Raw genomic sequence first — 24,843 nt, forward strand, 5'->3', positions numbered from 1 at the left:
GTATAAATTGCTTTTTTAGATATAATGCTGTTGCACTCTTAATAGACTAAATGTAGTGTAAACGTAACTTTTATGTACATTCAGTTCAGTTCAGTTCAGTCACTCAGTCGTGTCCGACTCTTTGCGACCCCATGAATCGCAGCACACCAGGTCTCCCCGTCCATCACCAACTCCCGGAGTTCACTCAAACCCACCTCCATCGAGTTGGTGATGCCATCCAGCCATCTCATTCTCTGTCGTCCCCTTCTCCTCCTGCCCCCAATCCCTCCCAGCATCAGAATCTTTTCCAGTGAGTCAACTCTTTGCATGAGGTGGCCAAAGTATTGGAGTTTCAGCTTTAGCATCAGTCCTTCCAATGAACACCTGGGACTGATTTCCTTTAGAATGGACTGGTTGGATCTCCTTGCAGTCCAAGGGACTCTCAAGAGTCTTCTCCAACACCACAGTTCAAAAGCATCAATTCTTCGGCCATCAGCTTTCTTCACAGTCCAACTCCCACATCCATACATGACCACTGGAAAAACCATAGCCTTGACTAGATGGACCTTTGTTGGCAAAGTAATGTCTCTGCTTTTTAATATGCTTTCTAGGTTGGTCATAACTTTCCTTCCAAGGAGTAAGCGTCTTTTAATTTCATGGCTGCAGTCACCATCTGCAGTGATTCTGGAGCCCCCAAAAATAAAGTCTGACACTGTTTCCACTGTTTCCCCATCTATTTCCCGCGAAGTGATGGGACCAGATGCCATGATCTTAGTTTTCTGAATGTTGAGCTTCAAGCCAACTTTTTCACTCTCCTCTTTCACTTTCATCAAGAGACTTTTTAGTTCATCATCACTTTCTGCCATAAGGGTGGTGTTATCTGCATATCTGAGGTTATTGATATTTCTCCAAGCAATCTTGATTCCAGCTTATGATTCTTCCAGCCCAGCGTTTCTCATGATGTACTCTGCATATAATTTAAAAAAGCAGGCTGACAATATACAGCCTTGACGTACCCCTTTCCCTATTTGGAACCAGTCTGTTGTTCCATGTCCAGTTCTAACTGTTGCTTCCTGACCTGGATATAGGTTTCTCAAGAGGCAGGTCAGGTAGTCTGGTATTCCCATCTCTTTCAGAATGTTCCACCGTTTATTGTGATCCACACAGTCAAAGGCTTTGGCATAGTCAATAAAGCAGAAATAGATGTTTTTCGGGAACTCTCTTGCTTTCTCCATGATCCGGCGGATGTTGGCAATTTGATCTCTGGTTCCTCTGCCTTTTCAAAAACCTGCTTGAACATCTGGAAGTTCACGGTTCATATATTGCTGAAGCCTGGCTTAGAGAATTTTGAACATGACATTACTAGCATGTGAGATGAGTGCAATTGTGCGGTAGTTTGAGCATTCTTTGGCATTGCCTTTCTTTGGGATTGGAATGAAAACTGACCTTTTCCAGTCCTGTGGCCACTGCTGAGTTTTCCAAATTTGCTGGCATATTGAGTGCAGCACTTTCACAGCATCATCTTTCAGGATTTGAAATAGCTCAATTGGAATTCCATCACCTCCATTAGCTTTGTTCATAGTGATGCTTCCTAAGGCCCACTTGACTTCGCATTCCAGGATCCCTGACTCTAGGTGAGTGATCACACCATCTTGGTTATTTGTGTCATTAAGATATTTTTTGTACAGTTCTTCTGTGTATTCTTGCCACCTCTTCTTAATATCTTCTGCTTCTGTTAGGTCCATACCATTCCTGTTCTTTATCGAGCCCACCTTTGCATGAAATGTTCTCTTGGTATCTTAATTTTCTTGAAGAGATCTCTTGTCTTTCCCATTCCGTTGTTTTCCTCCATTTCTTTGCATTGATCACTGAGGAAGGCTTTCTTATCTCTCCTTGCTATTCTTTGGAACTCTGCATTCAGATGCTTATATCTTTCCTTTTCTCCTTTGCTTTTCGTTTCTCTTCTTTTCACAGTTATTTGTAAGGCCTCCCCAGACAGCCTTTTTTCTTTTTTGCATTTCTTTTCCATGGGGATGGTCTTGATCCCTGTCTCCTATACAATGTCACGAACCTCCGACCATAGTTCATCAGGCACTGTATCAGATCTAGTCCCTTAAATCTATTTCTCACTTCCACTGTATAATCATAAGGGATTTGATTTAGGTCATATCTGAATGGTCTAGTGTTTTTCCCTTCTTTCTTCAATTTAAGTCTGAATTTGGCAATAAGGAGTTCATGATCTGAGCCACAGTCAGCTCCCAGTCTTGTTTTTGCTAACTGTATAGAGCTTCTCCATCTATGGCTGCAAAGAATATAATCATGTTCATGCGTAGAGTCTTCTCTTGTGTTGTTGGAAGAGGGTGTTTGCTATGACCAGTGTATTCTCTTGGCAAAGCTCTATTAGCCTTTGCCCTGCTTCATTCCGTGCTCCAAGGCCAAATTTACCTGTTACTCCATGTGTTTCTTGACTTCCTACTTTTGCATTCCAGTCCCCTAGAATGAAAAGGACATCTTTTTGGGGTGTTAGTTCTAAAAGGTCTTGTAGGTCTTCATAGAACCATTCAACTTCGGCTTCTTCAGCGTTACTGGTTGGGGCATAGGCTTGGATTACTGTAATATTGAATGGTTTGCTTTGGAAACGAACAGAAATCATTCTGTCGTTTTTAAGATTGCATCCAAGTACTGCATTTCGGACTCTTTTGTTGACCATGATGGCTACTCCATTTCTTCTAAGGGATTCCTGCCCACAGTAGTAGATATAATGGTCATCTGAGTTAAATTCACCCATTCCAGTCCATTTTAGTTCACTGATTCCTAGAATGTCGACGTTCACTCTTGCCATCTCCTGTTTGACCACTTCCAATTTGCCTTGATTCATGGACCTAACATTCCAGGTTCCTGTGCAATATTGCTCTTTACAGCATTGGACCTTGCTTCTATCACCAGTCACATCCACAACTGGGTATTATTTTTGCTTTGGCTCCATCCCTTCATTCTTTCTGGACTTATTTCTCCACTGACTCTAGTAGCATATATTTGTGTGACTTTCCTCATTGCAATATTTGCCTTACTAACACTGGTCTGGAACCAAGCCTGCAGTGTCTCCAAGGTTTGTCCTTAACCGTTATTTATTTTGTTGCTCAACTTGCTCCAGCTTTGGCCTTTGGGAGCTCTTTCAGGTTGGCTCCTTTTCTCTTTGACTTGCCTGTGAGTGAGTGATAGTCGCTCAATCATGTCTGACTCTTTGCAGCCCCACAGACTGTAGCCTTCCAGGCTCCTTTGTCCATGGAATTCTCCAGACAAGAATACTGGAGCGGGTTGCCATTTCCTTCTCCATTGACATACCCGTAACTTTTTGTTTTTTTGAGCACTTAGTCACTTTCTGGTACTCCAGGATTTTCCAAGCTCATCTTGTATTTTCTTTGCTCCAGGCATAGAGTAAGCCCCTTCTTCAAGAAACCCTAGTTCTTTTCACTGGAGAATGGTATTTAGAAACCAGGATTTAGGTGTTCTGTATACTCGTTGCTAGTGGAGTGTTAGCCAGTCCTCACTTTATTTATTAAAATATTTTTAAAGTCTATACTTGAAAATTATACCAAAGAAGTAGCAGGCCAGAAGTAGTACGTACCTTGACTTTGGAAATTACAAAGTGAAAATTTTCTATGTCTATATTAAGCCCAGCTTTTGGAAAAACACATTCCAATAAAAGTATGCATTCATATTTTATTTAAATAATATATACTTCTAAAGATATTTTACATATATATTTCAGTATGTAATGAGGATAGAATAGTTTCGGTTATTGAAGTTTGTTTTTGTTTTAGCTCCCCTTAATAATAGCATCCTATCACTTTGAGTGGAACAAATGACTTGTTTCTTTTATTTTGGTAGGATTTTTAATCCTTTGTTTCATGTGGTTGTAAGTAGAAATGAGGAATTATGTTGTTAGGTTTCCCTTGGGAAAATTGACATCAGTTTTAACCCAGTTCACCTATTTATGAGCCTCTTTTCGAAAGTAAGATTTTTTCATATTTGGAGTTTTAGTCTAATTTAGACTTTTTACTTTGGATTTTTAAGCCACAGGGGTAAGTGAATGGTTTCAGCAGCCCAGATATAGTTGATTTGGTGTGTCCAGCAGTCCCCCTTATTTGTGGTTTTGCTTTTCACGATTAAGTGTTAAATTATGTGCCGCTGTGTTCTGAGTAGTATGATGCAGTCTGGTGGTGTCCTGCTGTGTCCCTCTCCTGGGCATGAGTCATTCCTTTGTCCGGACTTAGTAGGTAGATGTCTTGGTTGTCAGACCAGCTGCCCAGACAGAGCTTGTGTTCAGGTAACCCTTATTTTACTTAATAATGGCTCCAAAGTGTAATGATGCTGGCACTTTAGATATTCTCTTATTGTGCCTAATTTGTAAATTAAACTTTATCATATGTAGGTGTGTATAGAAATAAAAACAAAACAAACCTATGTGGGGTTTGGTACTGTCAACATTTTCATGCATCCATTGGGATGTTGGAAGGCATCCCCCGAAGATAAGGGAGGGCTTTCATTTTTCTTTTTGGTCATCAGACTGGAGCAAGTTTTAAAAGTTGAAATAAACCTTAAATTGGGAGTTAAAGTTAATTTTGAAAAAACATTAACAGCTTGTTCAAAATTTAAAAGTGGGTAAGAGTATAATTGCTCTAAAGAATAAGCTAGTTCATTGCTTTAATTCTGTGTTTTTGTTTGTTTTCCTTTTCAGAGAATGTAGCTGGTCACTACATTTCCCCCTTTCATGATATTCCTCTGAAGGTGGACTCTGAAGAGGTATTGTTTTAACTTGTTTGGGGCATGAAAATGTATACTTCTAGTATCACCATCAGATGCTTTTTGGAAGCATTTCAAAAAGAAATGTTTTAGTTGGCAGTAGAGAAGAGCAGAGGAGAATTAGCATCAATTATCTTTGTAACAGGATTATAAGCCTTCTTCATGAATTAGAATTTGGATAAGAATGGGTTTCTTCCAGGAGGACTTGGGAAGAAAGAAGTGTTAGTAGTCTATGAGGCTTAGAATTTGGTAGCAAATAAAAATTTAAGGTTAAGAATTTGGGAGGTAAACAAGAGGCTTATTTTTAATAAGAATAGTAGTGGTATTAGTAATAATAAGATGGTAACATTTGTGGATTATCTTCTGTTTGCTAGCCACCATGTCAACATATGCCATTTTATTTAATCCTTAAAAATTGCTATTATCATCTCCAAGGACACTGGAGCTGAAGTGTCCTTGACTTGGACACTTTGCCTAAGGTCACATAGCTGGTGAGTGGCAGAACAAGGATTTGATTTAGCATTTCTGACCACAGAGTTCATGCTCTTTAACCACTCTACAAGATCGAAGCTAGAAAGATACAGTTGGAAAAATGGTAGTCTTTGAATAGCTATTCTTTTAGAACCTAAAGTTACTTGAGAGGTGGGAGGGTAGAAGGGATGTAAGTCAGGTTGGAGGGAAATCTGAAGATGGAGCTAAGAGGGGCTCAGAATATTGGAGCATTCCTAGGGCTCTCTTGACTAGCTGGCGAGCTGGCATCATTGATGGTGATGTTAGTAGTCACCGCAACCTTGGCGGTTCTTTCAGTAAGATCCGAGTAGTTAACTGGCTTATTTCATTACCACGTTTTTCAGTGACCAGAACTACATTCCAGGATGAGATTCCGTGGGGCTGGTTAGTGGGGTTGGGTTTTCCAGAACCGTGGTGGAATCAGTGTGCAGTAGAGGCAGGGAAAAAGTGGGAAGCTGCTGCAGCTGCAAGTCTGGTTTGACCTTTCCAGTGTTACCTCAGGGGCCGACTGTCAGGTGTCACAGTAAAGTTATGGAACTTGGGAATAGGATTTATGCTGCCTCCCAGGTCTTCACAGGGCTGGACTGTCCATAACAATGATAACGGGGGGCAGTGAGAGCCAAGAGTTACTGAGTGCCCCAAGTGCTTAGCCAGGCACTGTGCTCAGAGTTTGACTTGCATTATTTCAGTATGCCCAGGCCACTGTTATCGTTTTTATTTTGCTAATGAGGTGCAGTGCCTTGCCGGTGGTCACAGACCTGGTCTGTTGTGGAGATGAGATTTGAACGTAGGTGCTGTAACTCCACAGACTGTAATTTATTTTTTTTAACGTTTCTTCGGGTTTTATTTTAAATAATAGCAGGTGTGAAGTCAAGATGACAATAGGCAATGGTGACTTGATCCAGTAAGAAAAGGAAAGGTATTTTATTCTGAACTATTATTTACAAATACATTTAAAACTGTAGTCATTTCCTATAATGTCTATAAAATTTTCATAAATAATTATCCCAGAGACATCCAAGGAAGAGGACATTCAGCAGCATCCTCTACAAAGTCTGTAGAGGTCTTAGCTGCTCTTGTGTAATCCTGCTCTTGTGTAATCCTTCTAGCTCACTCCTTGTGAGTAATATTCAGCTACAGGACGAGGAGCCATGTAATCTGGAGAGAGAAAGGAACCAGTGAGAGAGCGTAAAGAGCTCTACGGGGGTGTGTGTGTGTGGTGTTTGTGTGTGTGGGGTGTGTGTGTGTGGTGTTTGTGTGTGTGTGGTGTGTGTGTGTGGTGTGTGGTGTTGGTGTGTGTGTGTGGTGTGTGTGTGTGTGTGGTGTGTGTGTGGTGTGCGCACGCGCGCCAGTGAGCTGTCCAACCTAGGTATCTCACATCTCCCAACCACCCTCTTTGATTTTGGCTTAAAGAGGGTGCATTCATCTATTTATTTGTTAATTAATTTATTCATTCGGTAAACAGTTATTGCGTGGTTACTGTGAGTCAGACACTATTTTGAGCACTGGAGTTGCAGTGGTGAATAAGGTGAATATAGTTCCTTCTCAGCCAGAGGAGACTAACATCCTAAAAATAAACACGACAAGCAAATACTGTAAGGTGCTAGAAAACTAGAGGAGAGGAGTGAAGGTAGGAGTGACTAGCAGGTGCTGCTTGGCGGGGAGTGGTGTCCTGTGACAGAGTCTCCGTACCTAATAGCAGGAGCAGTGATAACAGTACTGTATGGAGGAATTGTGTAGTAGGCCAGGGTGTAAGTGGAGCACAGAGTGGGCTTCATACATCCCTCTGAGTAATAACACTCTGCCTCAGGAGGATGGGTTTGGGGGAACATGAGGTTTGGGCTTATGAAAAATTGATAACAGCAGAACAAAGTGTCACAGGTTGTGCAAAAGAATTTTGGGCCTGTGGAGATTGGTACACACAGTGGCTGTATAAATGTGGCTTCCCTTGTTCCCAGACATAATGATTAGAACTCTTGCACCTTATACTTTGGGTGGTGGTATTTTAGGAAAAGAAATGATGTATCAGAGCTGACTTGGAATAATTGTTTATCTGTTTGTTTCCTTCATTAGCTGTTTTGGTGTGTAAAAGTTACATATAATGTGTGAGCATTTGTGAATGGTGTGATTTTTCTTCCCAACCCGCCGCATAATGCTCTTTTAATTTAAAAGTGCTTGATGGAGACTTGGTAATCACACCTTGGTGGAAATCACAGGCAGGAGGCGCAGCCGAGTACTTTCATGGCTTGTTAGTCACACTCCCTGGAGTTTCATTTCAACAATGAAATGACTGTTTTAAGCATGATTACTGGAAACTGCCAGTCTTTCTTTAAAGACTGAACCGAGCCTTTGCTTATTTTGTAAAAACTAGGAAAATATTCTTGAAAGAGATTTAGCTTTTCTAATAATTTATTTTATGAAGCACTTTGATGCTCATGCACTGGGGATGTAAATGCAGAGAGAAAACTGCACGGGGCATTTGGTGGATTCTCTGTTGAATCAGGTTTCTGGAAACCTCTGGTGGAATGTTTATACGATAGGCATATTTTTATTGCTGTACAGTCAATACAGCTGTATTCGTTCATGAAATATTAGAGTCAAAAATAGCATCTTTTAAAAATTGAAGTGTAGTTCATTTACAGTGATTCAGGTATATAGCAAAGTGATTAAGTTATATATATATGCATATATACACATATTCTTTTCAGGTTCTTTACCATTATAGGTTATTACAAGATATTGAATATAGTTCCCTGTGCTATACAGCAAGTAGGTCCTTGCTGTTAATCTATTTCAAATCCAGTAGTGTGTATCTGTTAATCCCAAATTCCCAATTCATCCCTCCCTGCCTTCCCCTTTGTTAATCATGTTTGTTTTCGATGTGAGTCTATTAATATTTCTATTTTTATAAATAAGTTCTTCTGTATCATTTTTTTAGATTTCACATATAAATGATAGTTTATGATATTTGTCTTTGTCTATCATACTTCACTTAGCACATTAATCTCTATTTCTATCCATGTTGCTGCAAATGACATTATTTCATTCTTTTTTATGACTGAGTAATATTCCATTATATGTGTATAAAACATCTTCTTTATCCAGTCATCCATCAGTGAACATTTAGATTGCTTCCATGTCTTGGCTATTATAAATAGTGCTGCTATGAGCATTGGGGTCCAAGTATCTTTTCAAATTAGTTTTTGTCTTTCCTGAATATATGCCCAGGAATGGGATTGCTGGATCATTGGTAGCTCTCTTAAGGAATCTCTATGTTGTTCACCAAAATAGCTGCACCAGTTTCCATTCCCACCCATAGGGTCGGAGGATCCCTTTTCTCTACACCCTCTCCAGCATTTATTATTTGTAGGCTTTATTATGATGGCCATTCTGACCAGTGTGAGATGGTACCTCATTGTATTTTTGAATTGCATTTCTCTAATAACCATCTTTTCTTTTATAGGAAAATGGCATTCCTACAAAAAGAGCACGAAATGATGAATATGAGGTATATCTAAAGGTTTTTATTTGTGTGTATCACTTATATTGTCTTTTAAAGACCTTGATGGTAGTCTGCATTTGTAAAGTGATGCTGAATTATTTTCCCTTGCAGAACTTATGAGTGCGTCCTTATGTTTTTCTCCTAGTCTCTCTTTAAGGTAGCTAGGGACAATATTACCATTTTACTTTATTCCCTTATGGTAAAATATATATACCATGACATTTACTGTATTATTTATTGTACACTTTTTAAGTGTACAGTTCAGCGGCATTAAATTCTTTACCATGTTATACAACCATCACCGCTATCCATCTCTAGAACTTTTCATTTCTCAGACTGAAACTCTGGACCCATCAAGCAATAGCTCTCTACTCCACGTCCACGCAGCCCCTGGGAACCACTGTGCTACTTTCTGTTTATGAATCTGACTATTCTAGGATCCAGGAATATATGCTATATTCCAACTATATGCTAAAATAAATACATTATAAATCCATCTTTCAAATATATGACTGTCAGACTTTTAATTGTTCTTGACGTAGGAACAGAACATTTGACTAATAACTGTCTTCCCATTTCTTTCTGTTATGCCTTTTTATCTTGCTGATTCCAGGAAACATTTCTACCTCTTCCTTAGCCTTCTTTTCCCTTCCTAACCTTACTGCCCTCTAGTCTCATCTGGCTGCAACTTTTGACCCCAGCCTTTGAATCTACTTCCAAGCATAGCTGTGTTGCTGTTTAATTCCTATCAGCTTTTCCTGCCCCACATCTTCTATTTTACTAAACTGATGTTTGTCAGAATGGTCCTAAACCATCTGCATTGGAACTGCTTAGGGCACTTGTTAATATTTCAGATTCCTGGTCCATTCCATATCTACTAAATTCATGCGGACTGGGTAGTCTTCACATTTAACAAGTGTTCTGTGCTCAGTCACTCAGTTGTGTCTGACTCTTTGTGACCCCTGGACTATAGCCCTCTAGGCTTCTCTGTCCATGGGGTTTCTGAGGCAGAAATACTGGAGTGGGTTGCCATTTCTTTCTCCAGGGAATCTTTCAGACTTAGAAATCGAACTCTTGTCTCTTGCATCTCCTGCATTGGCTAGTGGATTCTTTACCACTGTGCCACCTGGAAAGCCCAAAACAAGTGTTCCAAGGCATCCTGTACACTCTGAAGTTTGAGAACCATTGCTCTACATAATGGATAAATAGACATTCAGGGTCAAAGTCAGTAGGTTGCTAGAGACTTTGAGTGTTACCCTGAAAACAGTTGTTTCAGTGGGAAAAATGGTTATGGAGTATATATAGTAGTAGTTCTTAGTCAGTTAGTTGTGTCGGAATCTATATGACCCCATGGACCGTAGCCGGTCAGGCTCCTCTGTCCATGGGATTCTCCAGGCAAGAATACTGGAGTCGGTTGCCATGCCCTCCTCCAAGGGATCTTCCTAACCCAGGGATCGAACCCAGGTCTCCCGCATTGCAGGCAGATTCTTTACCATCTGAGCCACCAGGGAAGCCAACTTAAAATTTAATTTTTAGAACATAGTTTGTGTGTTGGTGACTACCTGATTTTTGATTTGAGATTTTTTTAAAAAATTCTTTTCTATTTCCCCCACTCCTCAGGCTGTGGCAGCTACTTTCCTACTCTCTTTCTATGAATTTGGCTTTTTAAAACTTTTAAGATTCTACGTGTAAGTGGTGCCATGCAGTATTTGTCTTTTTCTATCTGACTTCTTTCAGTGAGCATAATACCTTCCAGGTTCACCCATCCTGTCACCAAAGGCAAGATGTTGCCCTTTCTCATACTTGGGTAGTATTCCCTTGTATATATGAAAAATGTACTCATTCATTTATTGACAGGCACTTAAGTTGTTTCTGTGTCTTGGCTATTGTGAGTAACGCTATAGCGGGTGTAGAGTATAAGTATCTCCTCAGTATCCTGTTTCCCTTTTTTTTTGGGTATATATATACAAAAGTGGGATTGCTGGGTTACGTGGTAGTTCTATTTTCAATTTTTTGAGGAACCTCCATACTATTTTCCATTGTGGCTGCACCAGCTTACATTTCTACCAACAGTGCACAAGGGTTCCTTTTGTCGGCATCCTCGCCAGTACTGTTATGTCTTTTTTCATGATAATCATTCTAATGGGCATGACCTGGTATCTTATTGTGAGTTTGATTTGCTTCCTTTCCCTTGATGATTAGTAAAATTGGCCATCTGTATGTCTTCTTTGGAAAAGTATTTAAGACCTGTGCCCATTTTTTTTTTGATGGATTGGTTTTTCACTATTAAGTTACATGATTTCTTTATATATTTTGCTTATTAACCCTTTAACAGATATATGACTTGCAACTGTTTTCTTCCATTCCATAGGTTGCCTTTTCATTGTTACCTTTGCTGTGCAGAGCTTTTTACTTGAGTATGTTCCCACTTGTTTATTTTTGCCTTTGTTGCCTTTGCTTTAATGTCAAATCCAAGTTTATTTGATATTTTAAGAGTTAGAAAGAGGATAGAAGGGTTATATCCTTTCTTTTTACACCCCAAGAATATTGATAATGCAGTGTTAGAGAAGGCAATGGCAAGCCACTCCAGTACTATTGCCTAGAAAATCCCATGGATGAAGGAGCCTGGTAGGCTGCAGTCCGTGGGGTCGCTAAGGGTCGGACACGACTGAGCGACTTCACTTTCACTTTTCACTTTCACACATTGGAGAAGGAAATGGCAACCCACTCCAGTGTTCTTGCCTGGAGAATCCCAGGGCCGGGGGAGCCTGGTGGGCTTCCGTCTATGGGGTCACACAGAGTCGGACACGACTGAAGTGACTTAGCAGCAGCAGCAGCAGTGTTAGAGAATCTGCCTGCCGATTCAGGAGACACAAGAGACAAGGGTTCTATGCCTGGGTTGAGAAGATCCCCTGGAGAAGGAAATGGCAACCCATTTCAGTATTCTTACCTGGGAATTCCCATGGACAGAGGAGCCTGGCGGGCTACAGTCCATGGGGTTGCAAGGAGTCACACAGCACTGAGCACACACACATATAAAATCTACTGACTGCTTTTTCATCCTTTTTTTTTTTTCCTGCAATAAAAATAGAAGGGAAAAAAATAGAAAAAAGAACTGAAGGAAGAGGTAAATATGTCCCTAACCCAACATTCCGAATTTGAAACATGCCCCCTTGTGTCTTTGTGATTTTCTAATAAAGTTCAGCAGGCCACTTTTGGTTTGCAATTAACATTAATCTTAGAATAAGCAGACTAACATTGGCTTTAAAAAATTACAGGTCATGTGCATTTTAGCCCGAGAGACGAAAAGCAGACCGGAAGTACACTCCTAGTGATCAGGAGCAAATGATGAGGAAGATTGTAGTTTTCAGGCTTAAAATCCAAACCTGATCCATTGTTCTTTTGGCGTAATTCAAGTCTCTGTGAGGGGTTTTGGTTGGTGTCGTTCTGTAAAAGGATTGGCACCAGCTTTGTCTTCTCTGTCACCTCTGAGTATTCATCTGCATGCATTTCTTCTCTTATAACCAGACTTTCAGGGATGAATAAATTATGTGAACATCTGCCGTTTACTTAGGTTTTTCTTTTTAACAGCTACTTCAGACATATTTAAACAGGTGCTGGGGTACCTCATGAAAGAGCATAGAAAATGAAACATAACAGCAGGTCTGTATATAAGGTTGCTAAGATAGATATAAGGCATATTTCTAAGGAGCGGTTGTTGAGAATGCATTCTCAACTTTGTTCTTTATCTCAGTATGAGTATGCAGTTTTGTCATGGTAAACTTCGGTCTCATCTAGAAGAACTTAAAAACCATCATTTCTGTGGCTTGATTTATATTTAATTGTGTAAATGGCATTCTTTGATGGACAGGGAGGCCTGGTGTGCTGTGATTCATGGGGTCGCAAAGAGTCAGACACGACTGAGCGACTGAACTGAACTGAACTGACAGCATTCCTATTTCACTAAGGAAACCCCAGATATTGTTTTCAGTTCAGTTCAGTCGCTCAGTCGTGTCCGACTCTCCGCGACCCCATGAATCACAGCACGCCAGGCCTCCCTGTCCATCACCAACTCCCGGAGTACACTCAAACTCATGTCCACAGAATCGGTGATGCCATCCAGCCATCTCATTCTCCGTCGTCCCCTTCTCCTCCCGCCCCCAACCTTTCCCAGCATCACAGTCTTTTCCAGTGAGTCAACTCGTCTCATGAGGTGGCCAAAGTATTGGAGTTTCAGCTTTAGCATCAGTCCCTCCAATGAACATCCAGGATTGATCTCCTTTAGAATGGACTGGTTGGATCTCCTTGCAGTATAAGGGACTCTCAAGAGTCTTCTCCAACACCACAGTTCAAAAGCATCGATTCTTCGGCGATCAGCTTTCTTCACAGTCCAACTCTCACATCCATACATGACCACGGGAAAAACCATTGCCTTGACTAGACGGACCTTGGTCGGCAAAGTAATGTCTCTGCTTTTCAATATACTATCAAGGTTGGTCATAACTTTCCTTCCAAGGAGCAAGCGTCTTTTAATTTCATGGCTGCAATCAGCATCCGCAGTGATTTTGGAGCCCAAAAAAACAAAGTCTGACACTCTTTCCACCGTTTTTCCATCTATTTCCCATGAAGTGATGGGACCAGATGCCATGATCTTTGTTTTCTGAATGTTGAGCTTCAAGCCAACCTTTTCACTCTCCTCTTTCACTTTCATCAAGAGGCTTTTGAGTTCCTCTTCACTTTCTGCCATAAGGGTAGTGTCATCTGCATATCTGAGGTTATTGATATTTCTCCCAGCAATCTTGATTCCAGCTTGTGCTTCTTCCAGCCCAGCGTTCCTCATGATGTACTCTGCATATAAGTTAAATAAGCAAGGTGACAATATACAACCTTGACGTACACCTTTTCCTATTTGGAACCAGTCTGTTGTTCCATGACTGGTTCTAACTGTTGCTTCCTGACCTGCATACAGGTTTCTCAAGAGGCAGGTCAGGTGGTCTGGGATTCCCATCTCTTTCAGAATGTTCCACAGTTTATTGTGATCGACACAGTCAAAGGCTTTGGCATAGTCAATGAAGCAGAAATAGATGTTTTTCTGAAACTCTCTTGCTTTCTCCATGATCCAGCGGATGTTGGCAATTTGATCTCTGGTGCCTCTGCCTTTTCTAAAACCTGCTTGAACATCTGGGAGTTCACGGTTTACATACTGCTGAAGCCTGGCTTGGAGAATTTTGAGCATGACTTTACTAGCGTGTGAGATGAGTGCAATTGTGCGGTAGTTTGAGCATTCTTTGGCATTGCCTTTCTTTGGGATTGGAATGAAGACTGACCTCTTCCAGTCCTGTGGCCACTGCTGAGTTTTCCAAATCTGCTGGCATATTGAGTGCAGCACTTTCACAGCATCATCTTTCAAGACTTGAAATAGCTCAACTGGAATTCCATCACCTCCACTAGCTTTGTTCCTAGTGATGCTTTCTAAGGCCCACTTGACTTCACATTCCAAGATGTCTGGCTCTAGGTCAGTGATCACATTATCGTGACTATCTTGGTCGTGAAGATCTTTTTTGTACAGTTCTTCTGTGTATTCCTGCCACCTCTTCTTAATATCTTCTGCTTCTGTTAGGTCCATACCATTTCTGTCCTTTATCGAGCCCATCTTTGCATGAAAAGTTCCCTTGGAATCTCTAATTTTCTTGAAGAGGTCTCTTGTTTTTCCTATTCTGTTGTTTTCCTCTATTTCTTTGCATTGATCACTGAGGAAGGCTTTCTTATCTCTCCTTCCTATTCTTTGGAACTCTGCATTCAGATGCTTATATCTTTCCTTTTCTCCTTTGCTTTTCGCCTCTCTTCTTTTTACAGCTATTTGTAAGGCCTCCTCAGACAGCCATTTTGCTCTTTTGCATTTCTTTTCCATGGGGATGGTCTTGGTCCCTGTCTCCTGTACAATGACACGAACCTCCGTCCAGAGTTCATCAGGCACTCTATCAATCAGATCTAGTCCCTTAAATCTATTTCTCACTTCCACTGCATAATCATAAGGGATTTGATTGAGGTCATATCTGAATGGTCTAGTGGTTTTCCCTACTTTCTTCAATTTAAGTCTGAATTTGGCAATAAGGAGTTCATGATCTGAGCCACAGTCAGCTCCTGGTCTTGTTTTCGCTAACTGTATACAGCTTCTCCATCTTTGGTTGCAAAGAATATAATCAATCTGATTTCGGTGTTGACCATCTGGTGATGTCCATGTGTAGAGTCTTCTCTTGTGTTGTCGGAAGAGGGTGTTTGCTATGACCAGTGCATTCTCTTGACAAAACTCTATTAGCCTTTGCCCTGCTTCATTCCGTGCTCCAAGGCCAAATTTGCCAGTTACTCCAGGTGTTTCTTGACTTCCTACTTTTGCATTCCAGTCCCCTAGAATGAAAAGGACATCTTTTTTGGGTGTTAGTTCTAAAAGGTCTTGTAGGTCTTCATAGAACCGATTAACTTCGGCTTCTTCAGCATTACTGGTTGGGGCATAGGCCTGGATTACTGTAATATTGAATGGTTTGCCTTGGAAACGAACAGAAATCATCCTGTCATTTTTAAGATTGCATCCAAGTACTGCATTTCGGACTCTTTTGTTGACCATGATGGCTACTCCATTTCTTCTAAGGGATTCCTGCCCACAGTAGTAGATATAATGGTCATCCGAGTTAAATTCACCCATTCCAGTCCATTTTAATTCACTGATTCCTAGAATGTCGACGTTCACTCTTGCCATCTCCTGTTTGACCACTTCCAATTTGCCTTGATTCATGGACCTGACATTCCAGGTTCCTATGCAATATTGATATTGTTTAGCAGTGCTTTAAACCAGAGATTCTCAACTCTGGCTGCATACTAAAATTGCTTAGAGAGCTTTTAAAAATAAGCAGTGCCCTGGCTTCACCACAGAACCACTGCATTCAAATATGTAAGTGATGGGGGCTCTAAAAATCTCTTTAAAAACAAAGAAATCAATTCCATCTCTCCAGGTGATTTTACTGTGTGGCATAGTTGAGAATAACTGTATTTAATCACTGCTTCTCAAATCATCTGTGGTAAAAGATAGTTTTTTGGTTTATTTCTAATCTTTTGTGAACTGATATTGACACTTTAAAAAATTACAATCAAAATGAACTATTAGAAAAACTTAATTCAAGTTCCAAATACTTATTAATAGGTGTGACAGTCATAAAAACTACTTGGTCAAATTGTTATAAATGTTTCTAAAGGAGCCGGTACCAGTCAACTTGCAGATTAGCCCTGGTCCATGACCACACTTGGATGAAGACTATTTTAAACCATTGCTTTGATAAGTTGTTAGTAACTGATATCAGAGTGGCAAGCAAGCCAACTTTAAGCGTAGACTTTCTCTCTCTTTTTATAAAATAATTTTGTTTATTTTTGGCTGCACTGTGTCTTCTACTGTTGCTTGGGCTCCCTAGCTGCAGCGAGCAGGGGCTGCTCTCTGGTTGAGGAGCTCAGGCTTCTCGTTGTGGAGCACAGGCTTTAGGGCGTGTGGGCTTCAGTAGTTGTGGCGCGTGGGCTTATTTGCTCCTTGGTATATGGGATCTTCCCAGCCTCGGGATCAACTCCGTGTCTCCTGCATTGGCAGACAGATTCTTTACCACTGAACCACCAGGGAATACCTAAGGCTTTTTCTTTGTAAGGCCATTACTGTAGAAAATTATTTTTAGTCACCACTGATCTAGAGTTTCCTTTGTTAAGTACTCTCCAAGTTCAGAAATGGTAGAAAGAAGTGGTGGTTCTTTTGTAACTTTAGGGAATCCGAGATCAGTAGATAATGTTAAGCTAAGCTTTGTAACTCTTTGTAAGCTTTATAACTACCTGTACTGATGGCCTCAATTTTATATTACAATAGGAATAACTTGGATTTAAATTTTTTTTATGATTTTCAAAATATTTTACTTCTTGTCTGTGTATTTTCATTTAAAGCACGTAATTAATCTTCATAACCTTGTGTGGGATGAGGACAGAGATTATCACACTTACTTTGCAGACTGGAAAAGTGAGACACTCAGCGCTCACTTCTGTTTTAGTTGGAAAGTAATTGAAGCGTGTTTCTTGGCTCCATTCTGATTCTGTCCCTGCTTTGAAAAGGTATTTCCAGAAGTGTTGCAACTTCTAACACCATGCAGTAGTGGTCAAGTAACATAATCAGGCTTAAATTCTGTTATATTTTAACCAACTTCTTATCTAATTTTTTATTAGGAATTTAAGGCATAGGCAGACATATGATGCAGATTTTTTACATTTTTTGTAGGAAAAAAATAAAACATTCTCATGCAGGAGATAAGTGAAAAAATAAAAGATGACAACACTAAAAAAATGTTTTCTTTGTTGTTTTTTTAAATTGTAGAATGTGTTTAACATGGTTGTGGAAGTACCTCGGTGGACAAATGCTAAAATGGAGGTATGAAATAACCTATTAACATCAAATGGAATAATTAATAATGATATAAAATTTTGTTTCAAGTTGTTTGTCATAATATTTTGAATTTGGGATGGTTGACAAGCTTCTTTATAATGGACAATGGAAAACATTCTTGTAAACTTACTTTGAATCTATTTTCAAAAAAGAAAATATTATTCAAAGCTGAATTTACACTTTAAAGAGAATATATTCTTTTTTGCTTCTCTATTTTGTTGTACACATATTTATTTAATTTTCCTTGACTCCTGTGTCTTTGAAAATAGCAAATACTTTTAAGGTTTTCTTAAATAGGTTATGAGATGTATTTTGTTCATAGACACAATTGCAGCATATTTGGGACTAACAATTTTGGTTCCTAAGGACTTAATTCTCCTTTAGATTAAATTTTACTCTATGAGGAGTGAAAGTGTTTTTCTGGCCAACTCTTGATTTCTGGGTACTTTCTAAGAGCATCTGCTATTCTTCTGGTTAGTTTTTAAAATTAACAATTTTTTCTTGATTTTTCTTGATAGATGTAAACCTATCAAGAACTTCCCTTTTGCTTTTCAGAATTTTATCATTTCATCTTTAGTTAAGTAAGGTCCCTATTTCTGAGTGAAATTTATGGTACTTTGTTTAGTTATCTAAGTCTTATGTAACTTTGGATGTGATGGTAGGTATTATTTTAAATGTTTAAGTTAAGATAGTTTTATCAGTATATGTTTTGCAGATTCTATATTTGGAGAATTATTTCTCTAAATATAAAATAGTAAGTTTTTTGGTTAATATTTTAATAGGAAAAAGTAATTATATTCTTCTTTTGCTCTTCTTGCTTTTGGTACAATGTTTTATTGTTCTTGGCTACTCTCTACCTCACTTGGGTGTAGGATCAAGAACCTATGAGATCTTACCTAATTTAAGCAAAGTTTATTCATTCAAACATGGCTTCAATTATTTTTTGTTTACTTTTGTAGGATAGTTTTTTTTTTTGGCATGGTAATTTGAATATGTTTGATTGAAAGGTAACTTTGAAATGAAATCACTTAGTGAAAAATCTTTATTATAAATTGATGGTAGAAAATCCAAATAGTAACAAAAAGCAAGTTGATTAATCCTTATCTTCTTGCCATTTCAATAATATTTATTATTTGTGTTAAAAATAATGAGTTCATAAGTAATAGAGTGCCTAAATATATTATCCGATGTTTCCTTTCCAGTTTAATACAAAACAGTAAATTAGAAATAAGAACCAGGTTAACTTATTTTTAAAGTTATCTTTGATCAATAAGTTGGAATACAAATATTTAGTCTGACAATGGCAGATTTAAAAATCCTGTTTGAATATAAGATTAACCATTTCTTATGTCCCACACCCCTTTTTCTCCCACAATCTGCTTAGATTGCCACGAAGGAACCATTGAATCCCATTAAACAAGATGTAAAGGATGGCAAGCTTCGCTATGTGGCAAATATCTTTCCTCACAAGGGTTATATATGGAATTATGGTGCCCTCCCTCAGGTAACATTCTTGTTATAATGGTAAAACTTCTCTGTCTTCTGAAAAAATTGCCTTGTAAATCCTGTGAACTACTTGAATAAATTGAGGACATGTCAGTGTGAGAGATTTGCAAATTAAAAAAAATTTTAATGTGGAATTTTACTGTATCAATAAATTTTTTTTCAAACTGTATATATGTCTATACTCAGATCTCAGAGTTAGGTATTTAGAATGCTCATATTTGGCATTTTGAACACATTTCTTTTTCTGGGCTTGGCTATTAAGAGTCAATGGAAAATATTTTATCTCCTTTATCTGCAGTCATTTTTTTTGGATATGACAAGTTATGCTTTTGTATACATTCATACATGACAGTATGAATTTTACTTTTTAAACTTTAACAGATGAACCTATTAATTGTTACCTCTTTTGTTGTAGCCACGCATTCCGGGAAACAAACTCACTCAGAAGGACAATGCATATAGTGGAGTGCACTTTATTACACTGGCGGGCCCAAGGCAGAGTCTCCTCTTAGCCAAGGACCCCGACCACCATTTGTGAAAATCTTTTATACCCTATGTGTACGTGGAACCCACCTACCCAATTTCTTTGAGACTTACATAAAACAAAGGAAGGGTAAATACAATCACAATAACCCCATCATTCATGTGTTAGGTGTTCAAACAGTTAATAATCAATAAGCCTGTGATTACATTCCGATAGACACGGAAAGAGTTTATGACTTGTCTGGAGGCAGGTGTGATTAGAGTATGTTTTCTCTTAGGTGATGAGTAACCCGGATGTGATCTTCAAGATTCCCCTGTCCAGAGGGGAGCTTATCTTTCTATTGTAGTTTCCATAGGCACTAAGCACAGAGTTCAGAGTCCATTGGAGAGGTGGCTGAGCATGATCAGCATGAACAGGCCTAAGATAGAGTCCAGGCCCTATGAATTCCCTTTTCACTTTCAGAACTCATTGTGAATTGAATAAGGCAACTTAATTATATACTATTAAGAATTTATGATTTTTCAGTAGGAAGCAATGAAAGCAATGGCTAAGTGATGGTAAAGCAGCATTCCTATTAGAAAGTAACACTTACTATTTGCTTTTCTTCCTTTTTTCTCCTTTTTTGTTTTCTTCTCATGTTTCCTCATTCCTAGGAAGTGGTAACTCCTTCCAGATAATTTAGTGAGTAAAACTCAGAATATGCAGAATCAGAAGTCTAGGTTTGGAGACATAGAGGAGCATCTGCGTTTATGTTTATAAAAACCTTTAGAGCATCTGTCTATCTGGATATTTTTATATTTTAATTTTGTTTATTAATTTTAATATTTTGTGTGAAATTCCAAGATGCTTTTTGGGAAATATCTGAGAAAAGGGGTTCTTTTTTATCTAACTAAAAAAAAACAAAACCCAGCTGCCCATGTAGAGTAAACAGTTGCAGGAAAAGAAAAAAGAAAATTGTTTTCTAAAGAGTCAGACTGCCTTTGATGGCAGTTAGACCACCCACATGGATACATTCTTGGTTAAAACAGGCACTTCTAAAATGGTGTGCTAAGAATGAGAATGTTTGTTGAAACACAGGATTTCTGACTTCCCAGGTACCTAAGTAGACATTCTGTTTGACCTGGCAGTGAAAGGGTGAGAACCTTTTTGTTAAGCTTAGGGGACACTGTCTGCAGAAGAGATGAGTAGTTGTTATTTAATCAATCAGTCGTGTCCAACTCTTTGCAACCCCACAGACTGTAGCCCTCCAGGCTCCTCTGTCCATGGGGTTCCCCAGGACAGAATATTGGAGTGGGTTACGATATCCTTCTTCAGGGGAAGAGTAGAGTAAGCATAGGATAAACTAAAGTTCATCTCTTTGTTTATTTCATTAAATATTTATTAAGGATTTATGTGCTAGACTGTATTTAGGTGTTGGGTAGACAAAGAAATGGCAACCCACTCCAGTGTTCTTGCCTGGAGAATCCCAGGGACAGGGGAGCCTGGTGGGCAGCTGTCTATGGGGTCGCACAGAGTCGGACACGACTGAAGCGACTTAGAAGCAGCAGCAGCAGCAGACAAAGAAAAATGAGATATAAATATAAGATCAGTGCTGCTTAAGTAACTAAGAATGTTGATTTTAGAGTCAGCTTGCCACCTACTAGTAATGTGACTTCAAGCAAGTTCTTTTGTTTTTCTGGACCTCACTTTCTTCATCTGTAACAGAGAGATGATAAGATACTTACTGCATGTGATCCTGTTAAGGTTAAATGAGTTATTGCATGTTCATGTTAAAATAATGCCTAATGAATAGTGATCACATTGTTGTTACCACTGGTACTTTTACTATGATACAGTGGTTTTTTTTTTTTTTTAAAGCATTTATAGTCTCCTGGAGGTGGGATGATCAACAACTAAATTAGTGGCTACAGTGGCACATAGTAGATTCTAATTAGCTCATCTTTTTGTAGTTCATCTATTTAAAGTCCTGACAAATTTTTGTATTCCTCTGGATGTGTTTGAATGTTCAAGGTGCTCTTACATGCTATTATATTAGTCTGTAAGGTGCAATAGTTCTTCAGCTGGAGCAGAATTAGACTCTTAATCTTGGTTCTTAATGTCCCCTGCATTCACCACTGCCTGCTGAAATTTCATACTCCACCTAGTATCCAAAAATACCATTTTTGTCCATATGAGAACCTTTTAATGGTTTCCTATTGCTGAAAGGATAAAATGAAGCATTGCTAACATAGCTCCTCAGCCCTTCGTGGTCTGGCCCTGCTTCTCCAGCCTATTTGTGCAGCCTTTGTCCTCCTCACTGCCCTCCCACCACAGCAGCATCTTCAGTGTGTCCAGTTTCCCTTGTCATTTTCACACCAGCCCTTCCTTCACAGAGCTGTTCGTTTCTTCAGGACCCATTTTTTGAGTACCTGATGTTTACCAGACCATGTTCTAAGTACTGGAGGTAGAGCAGTGATAACAGTGACAAAAATTCTTATGGAACTTTTATTCTAAGACAGACCGAAAAAAAGTAAAAACGTATAGTGTGTCAGATGGTGGTAAGTGTGTTGGAAAATAATCAAATAGGAAATGGGTCTAGGGTGTGTTGGAATTGTTGCAGTTGGGAGGAAGACCTCAGTGAGGACCTTTTTTCTATAAGGAGACCAGGAGAAAGTGAGAGGGTGGCATCTTAGGAAGTGAGTGCCACCCCAGGCCATTTAGAGGAACTGATCAAGAATCATGAGGTATAAAAGTCTAGAGGTGGAAGGAGGGCTCGTGTGTCTGAGTAGCAGAAAGGAGGCCACTGTGGGTAGGATGGAAGTGAGGAAAAGGAAATAGACCTGTGTTCTCTCTGCCATTTTTAGCCAGAGATGTTTACCCTGTACCCAACTGTCTGAGCAGTGGAGAACTCACCTGCCAATGCAGGAGATGTGGGTTTGATCCCTGGGTGGCAAAGAGCCCCTGGAGAAGGAAATGGAAATGGAAACCCACTGTAGTATTCTTTCTGAAATTTCATGGAAATTTCATGGACAGAGGAACCTGGCAAGCTGTTACAAAAGAGTCATACGTAACTTAGTGACTAAATAACAGCAAATGTACCCAATATACTTTTTGCTTCCTTGTCAACGTTAAGACAGAGTGAGCCAGTTAAATTGAAAGCCAGCCCCTGGCCCATTTATGTTTTTGATCTCATGTCCAGCTTCTCCTTCTGCTGCTGCTCCTGCTCCCTAACCCCAACGCTGACCGTCTCATGATTCCTCTGAGGCTCTAGGCATGCTCCTGCCTCAAGCTTTCACACTCACTGTGTCCCCGGCTCGGGACGTGTTTCCCAGTGTACACACGCCCTCCAGTGTTCGCTCATCAGTTGCCTCCTTCATGATGTCTGCCTCTAATGCCCTTTACTGTACCCCGGGTACGCCCATCGTTCTTCTTCCATGCTTTATTTTTTTTCCCTTTTCCATTACACCTGTCAGCTTCTGACATGCTGTATAATTTGTGGTGGTTTAGTCGCTAAGTCGTGTCCGACTCTTGAGACCTCACGGACTGTATGTAACCTGCCAGGCTCCTCTGTCCATGGGATTCTCCAGGCAGGAATACTGGAGTGGGTTGCCGATTCCTTCTCCAATATGTAATTTAGTTGTTAGGTTTATTGTAAATGTGTTCTAGTTAGAATGTAGTCTCATGAGGGCAGGGATTCTGTTTGTTTTGTTTGCTGTTGTCTTTCAATGCCCTGTTTAGTGTGTGGCACCGAGGTAGGTGATCAGTAAATATTTGGGGGATAAGTGACTCCATGAGTGCATGGTGTGTGTTGCATATGGTTCATAGGCATGTGTGGGTAACTGGATTTTGCTGTTCTCTTGTGATGCATCTGTGACAGTGGGGAATTTGTTCAGAGCAGTTCCCAAGCCAGCCATGCTTGGAAGAATGTTTGAGCAGCAGAATGCCATCTAAGTGGAAGCCTCTCCATTTAGTCGTCAGTGTGCCCTCGTTATTTCAAACCTTCATCTGCCTAGACTGTGTAACCCCGCTAATAACCTCTCCTGCACTGCGACGGTGACTTCCTCAAAGTTTGAGTTTGGACTGGGCAGAAATCATCTTTGTTTGTATTCCTCTTGAGAGATTTTTAAACTTTTTTTTAAAGCTTTTCATGAATCTGTGCTAAAGTTTTTCTGGGTACATAATATGTATACATATATACTACCAGGTATATGCCTATGATTCAGATTGCCAAGTTCTGAGTTACATACCTTTTACTAGGTATTCCCAAATTGTTTACAGAAGATGTTGTAACAATATGCACTCCTACTAGTAGTAGCATTTCAGCCTTCTTACATAATTATGAGTATTTAATGTTATCAGATTTTTGAAGTTTTTGAAATAGCGACTCATTTTGGTTTTAATTTGTATTTCTCTGATCAGATTGGTTATCATGTATTTATAAGTCATTCATGTTTCGTCTTAGAATTACCTGTTCCTGACTTTGACCCATTTTGTATTGTGTTGCTTTTTCTTACTTAGTTGTAGAAGTTATTTCTAAAGTCTGGATGCTAGCCTTTGTCAGTTTTGTGAAACAAATATTAAGACTAGGAATTTTCATCTTCTGGATATTTCTTTGCTAGCTTGACTGCCTTTCAAGTTATTTCCCTGCCTAGTTTTAAGCCTAGACACTTAAAACTCCACTAGAGGGTGTGATTAAAGTTTAAATTTGTCAAGATTTCTTCTGGTCTTTGCTTGAAATTATACTGTATTTTCAAGTTAAGTTAGAAATCATTTAGTGTGACTCTCTTTTTGTAGTAAATAACCAAGCCCTGAAGATATAGAGCACTAAATGCAGAACTAGAAATAGACAGAACCGTTATGTTATTTTTTCTGGTGAGGGAGATCATGAAGAACTGGCCCTAAAATCAACAGCATTGTGATAGGTTAAGAATTTTGCCTGTATGTATTTATTTCCTCAACAGAAAGAACTAAATTGATAGGTAAAAAATGCAATTGGAGTTTCTGAAGAGAATGAAGACAGTTTTTGTGTCAAGACGAAGAAGGACTTTTGTAGAAAAATTAACTGACCACAGTGGATTGAGTTATTCATTAATTTGTGAGCTACCTGTTTACTGGTAGTATTTATGCAGATTACGAATGACCACTAACAATCATAGAATTCAGAGATAGGATGTATCTAGCAATTGTCTTATTGAAGACCTTCTTTTTATAGGTGAGTATTCTGAGGTCTGAATGTTTTGGCCTAGGTAGTTTGTGGCTAAAATAGGACTAGAATCTAGGTATTGTCCTTCAGGCTAGAGTGACTTCTAGCTAGCTTATCACGTTTGCTCCCTTCTGAGAATGAGAATGAGTTTAAGGAAGATTCAGAGAAGGATTCCGGCCTTAGAGAGGAGGAACCTCCCAGATGTTTTCTGATTCTGCCTCTGGGTTTTCTAATTCCACTTTCACTTTCTTTCCTTCATGGTTTCTCCAGCACATTAAGATTAATTTCGTAGCATTTGTGACAGATGCTACACTACTTTTTAACATGGTGTTCTTTAGGGTGTTGCGTGTGTCTTGTTAATTTCTGTTCCTAACTCCAATACTTTGGCCACCTAATGCGACAAGTTG

General features: G+C 39.3%; 1 protein-coding gene across 2 annotated transcripts in view; it reads left to right on the forward strand.

Moving 5' to 3' along the window:
• PPA2 (inorganic pyrophosphatase 2) overlaps window positions 1-24,843 on the forward strand; it is a 105,650-nt gene that overhangs the window by 12,907 nt on the left and 67,900 nt on the right. Inside the window, exons 2-5 of one of the 2 annotated variants that reach the window (XM_055434163.2) lie at window positions 4,721-4,785; window positions 8,759-8,803; window positions 17,196-17,249; window positions 18,649-18,768. In XM_055434163.2, coding sequence (XP_055290138.1) covers window positions 4,721-4,785; window positions 8,759-8,803; window positions 17,196-17,249; window positions 18,649-18,768 — 284 coding nt within the window. The remainder of the gene's footprint in view (window positions 1-4,720; window positions 4,786-8,758; window positions 8,804-17,195; window positions 17,250-18,648; window positions 18,769-24,843) is intronic. The other variant, XM_055434164.2, reaches the window with a different exon arrangement.

This window comes from Moschus berezovskii, chromosome 5 (assembly GCF_049115385.1).
Source record: "Moschus berezovskii isolate FMDL1 chromosome 5, NW_MosBer_1.0, whole genome shotgun sequence".
Taxonomy (NCBI): Eukaryota; Metazoa; Chordata; class Mammalia; order Artiodactyla; family Moschidae; genus Moschus; species Moschus berezovskii.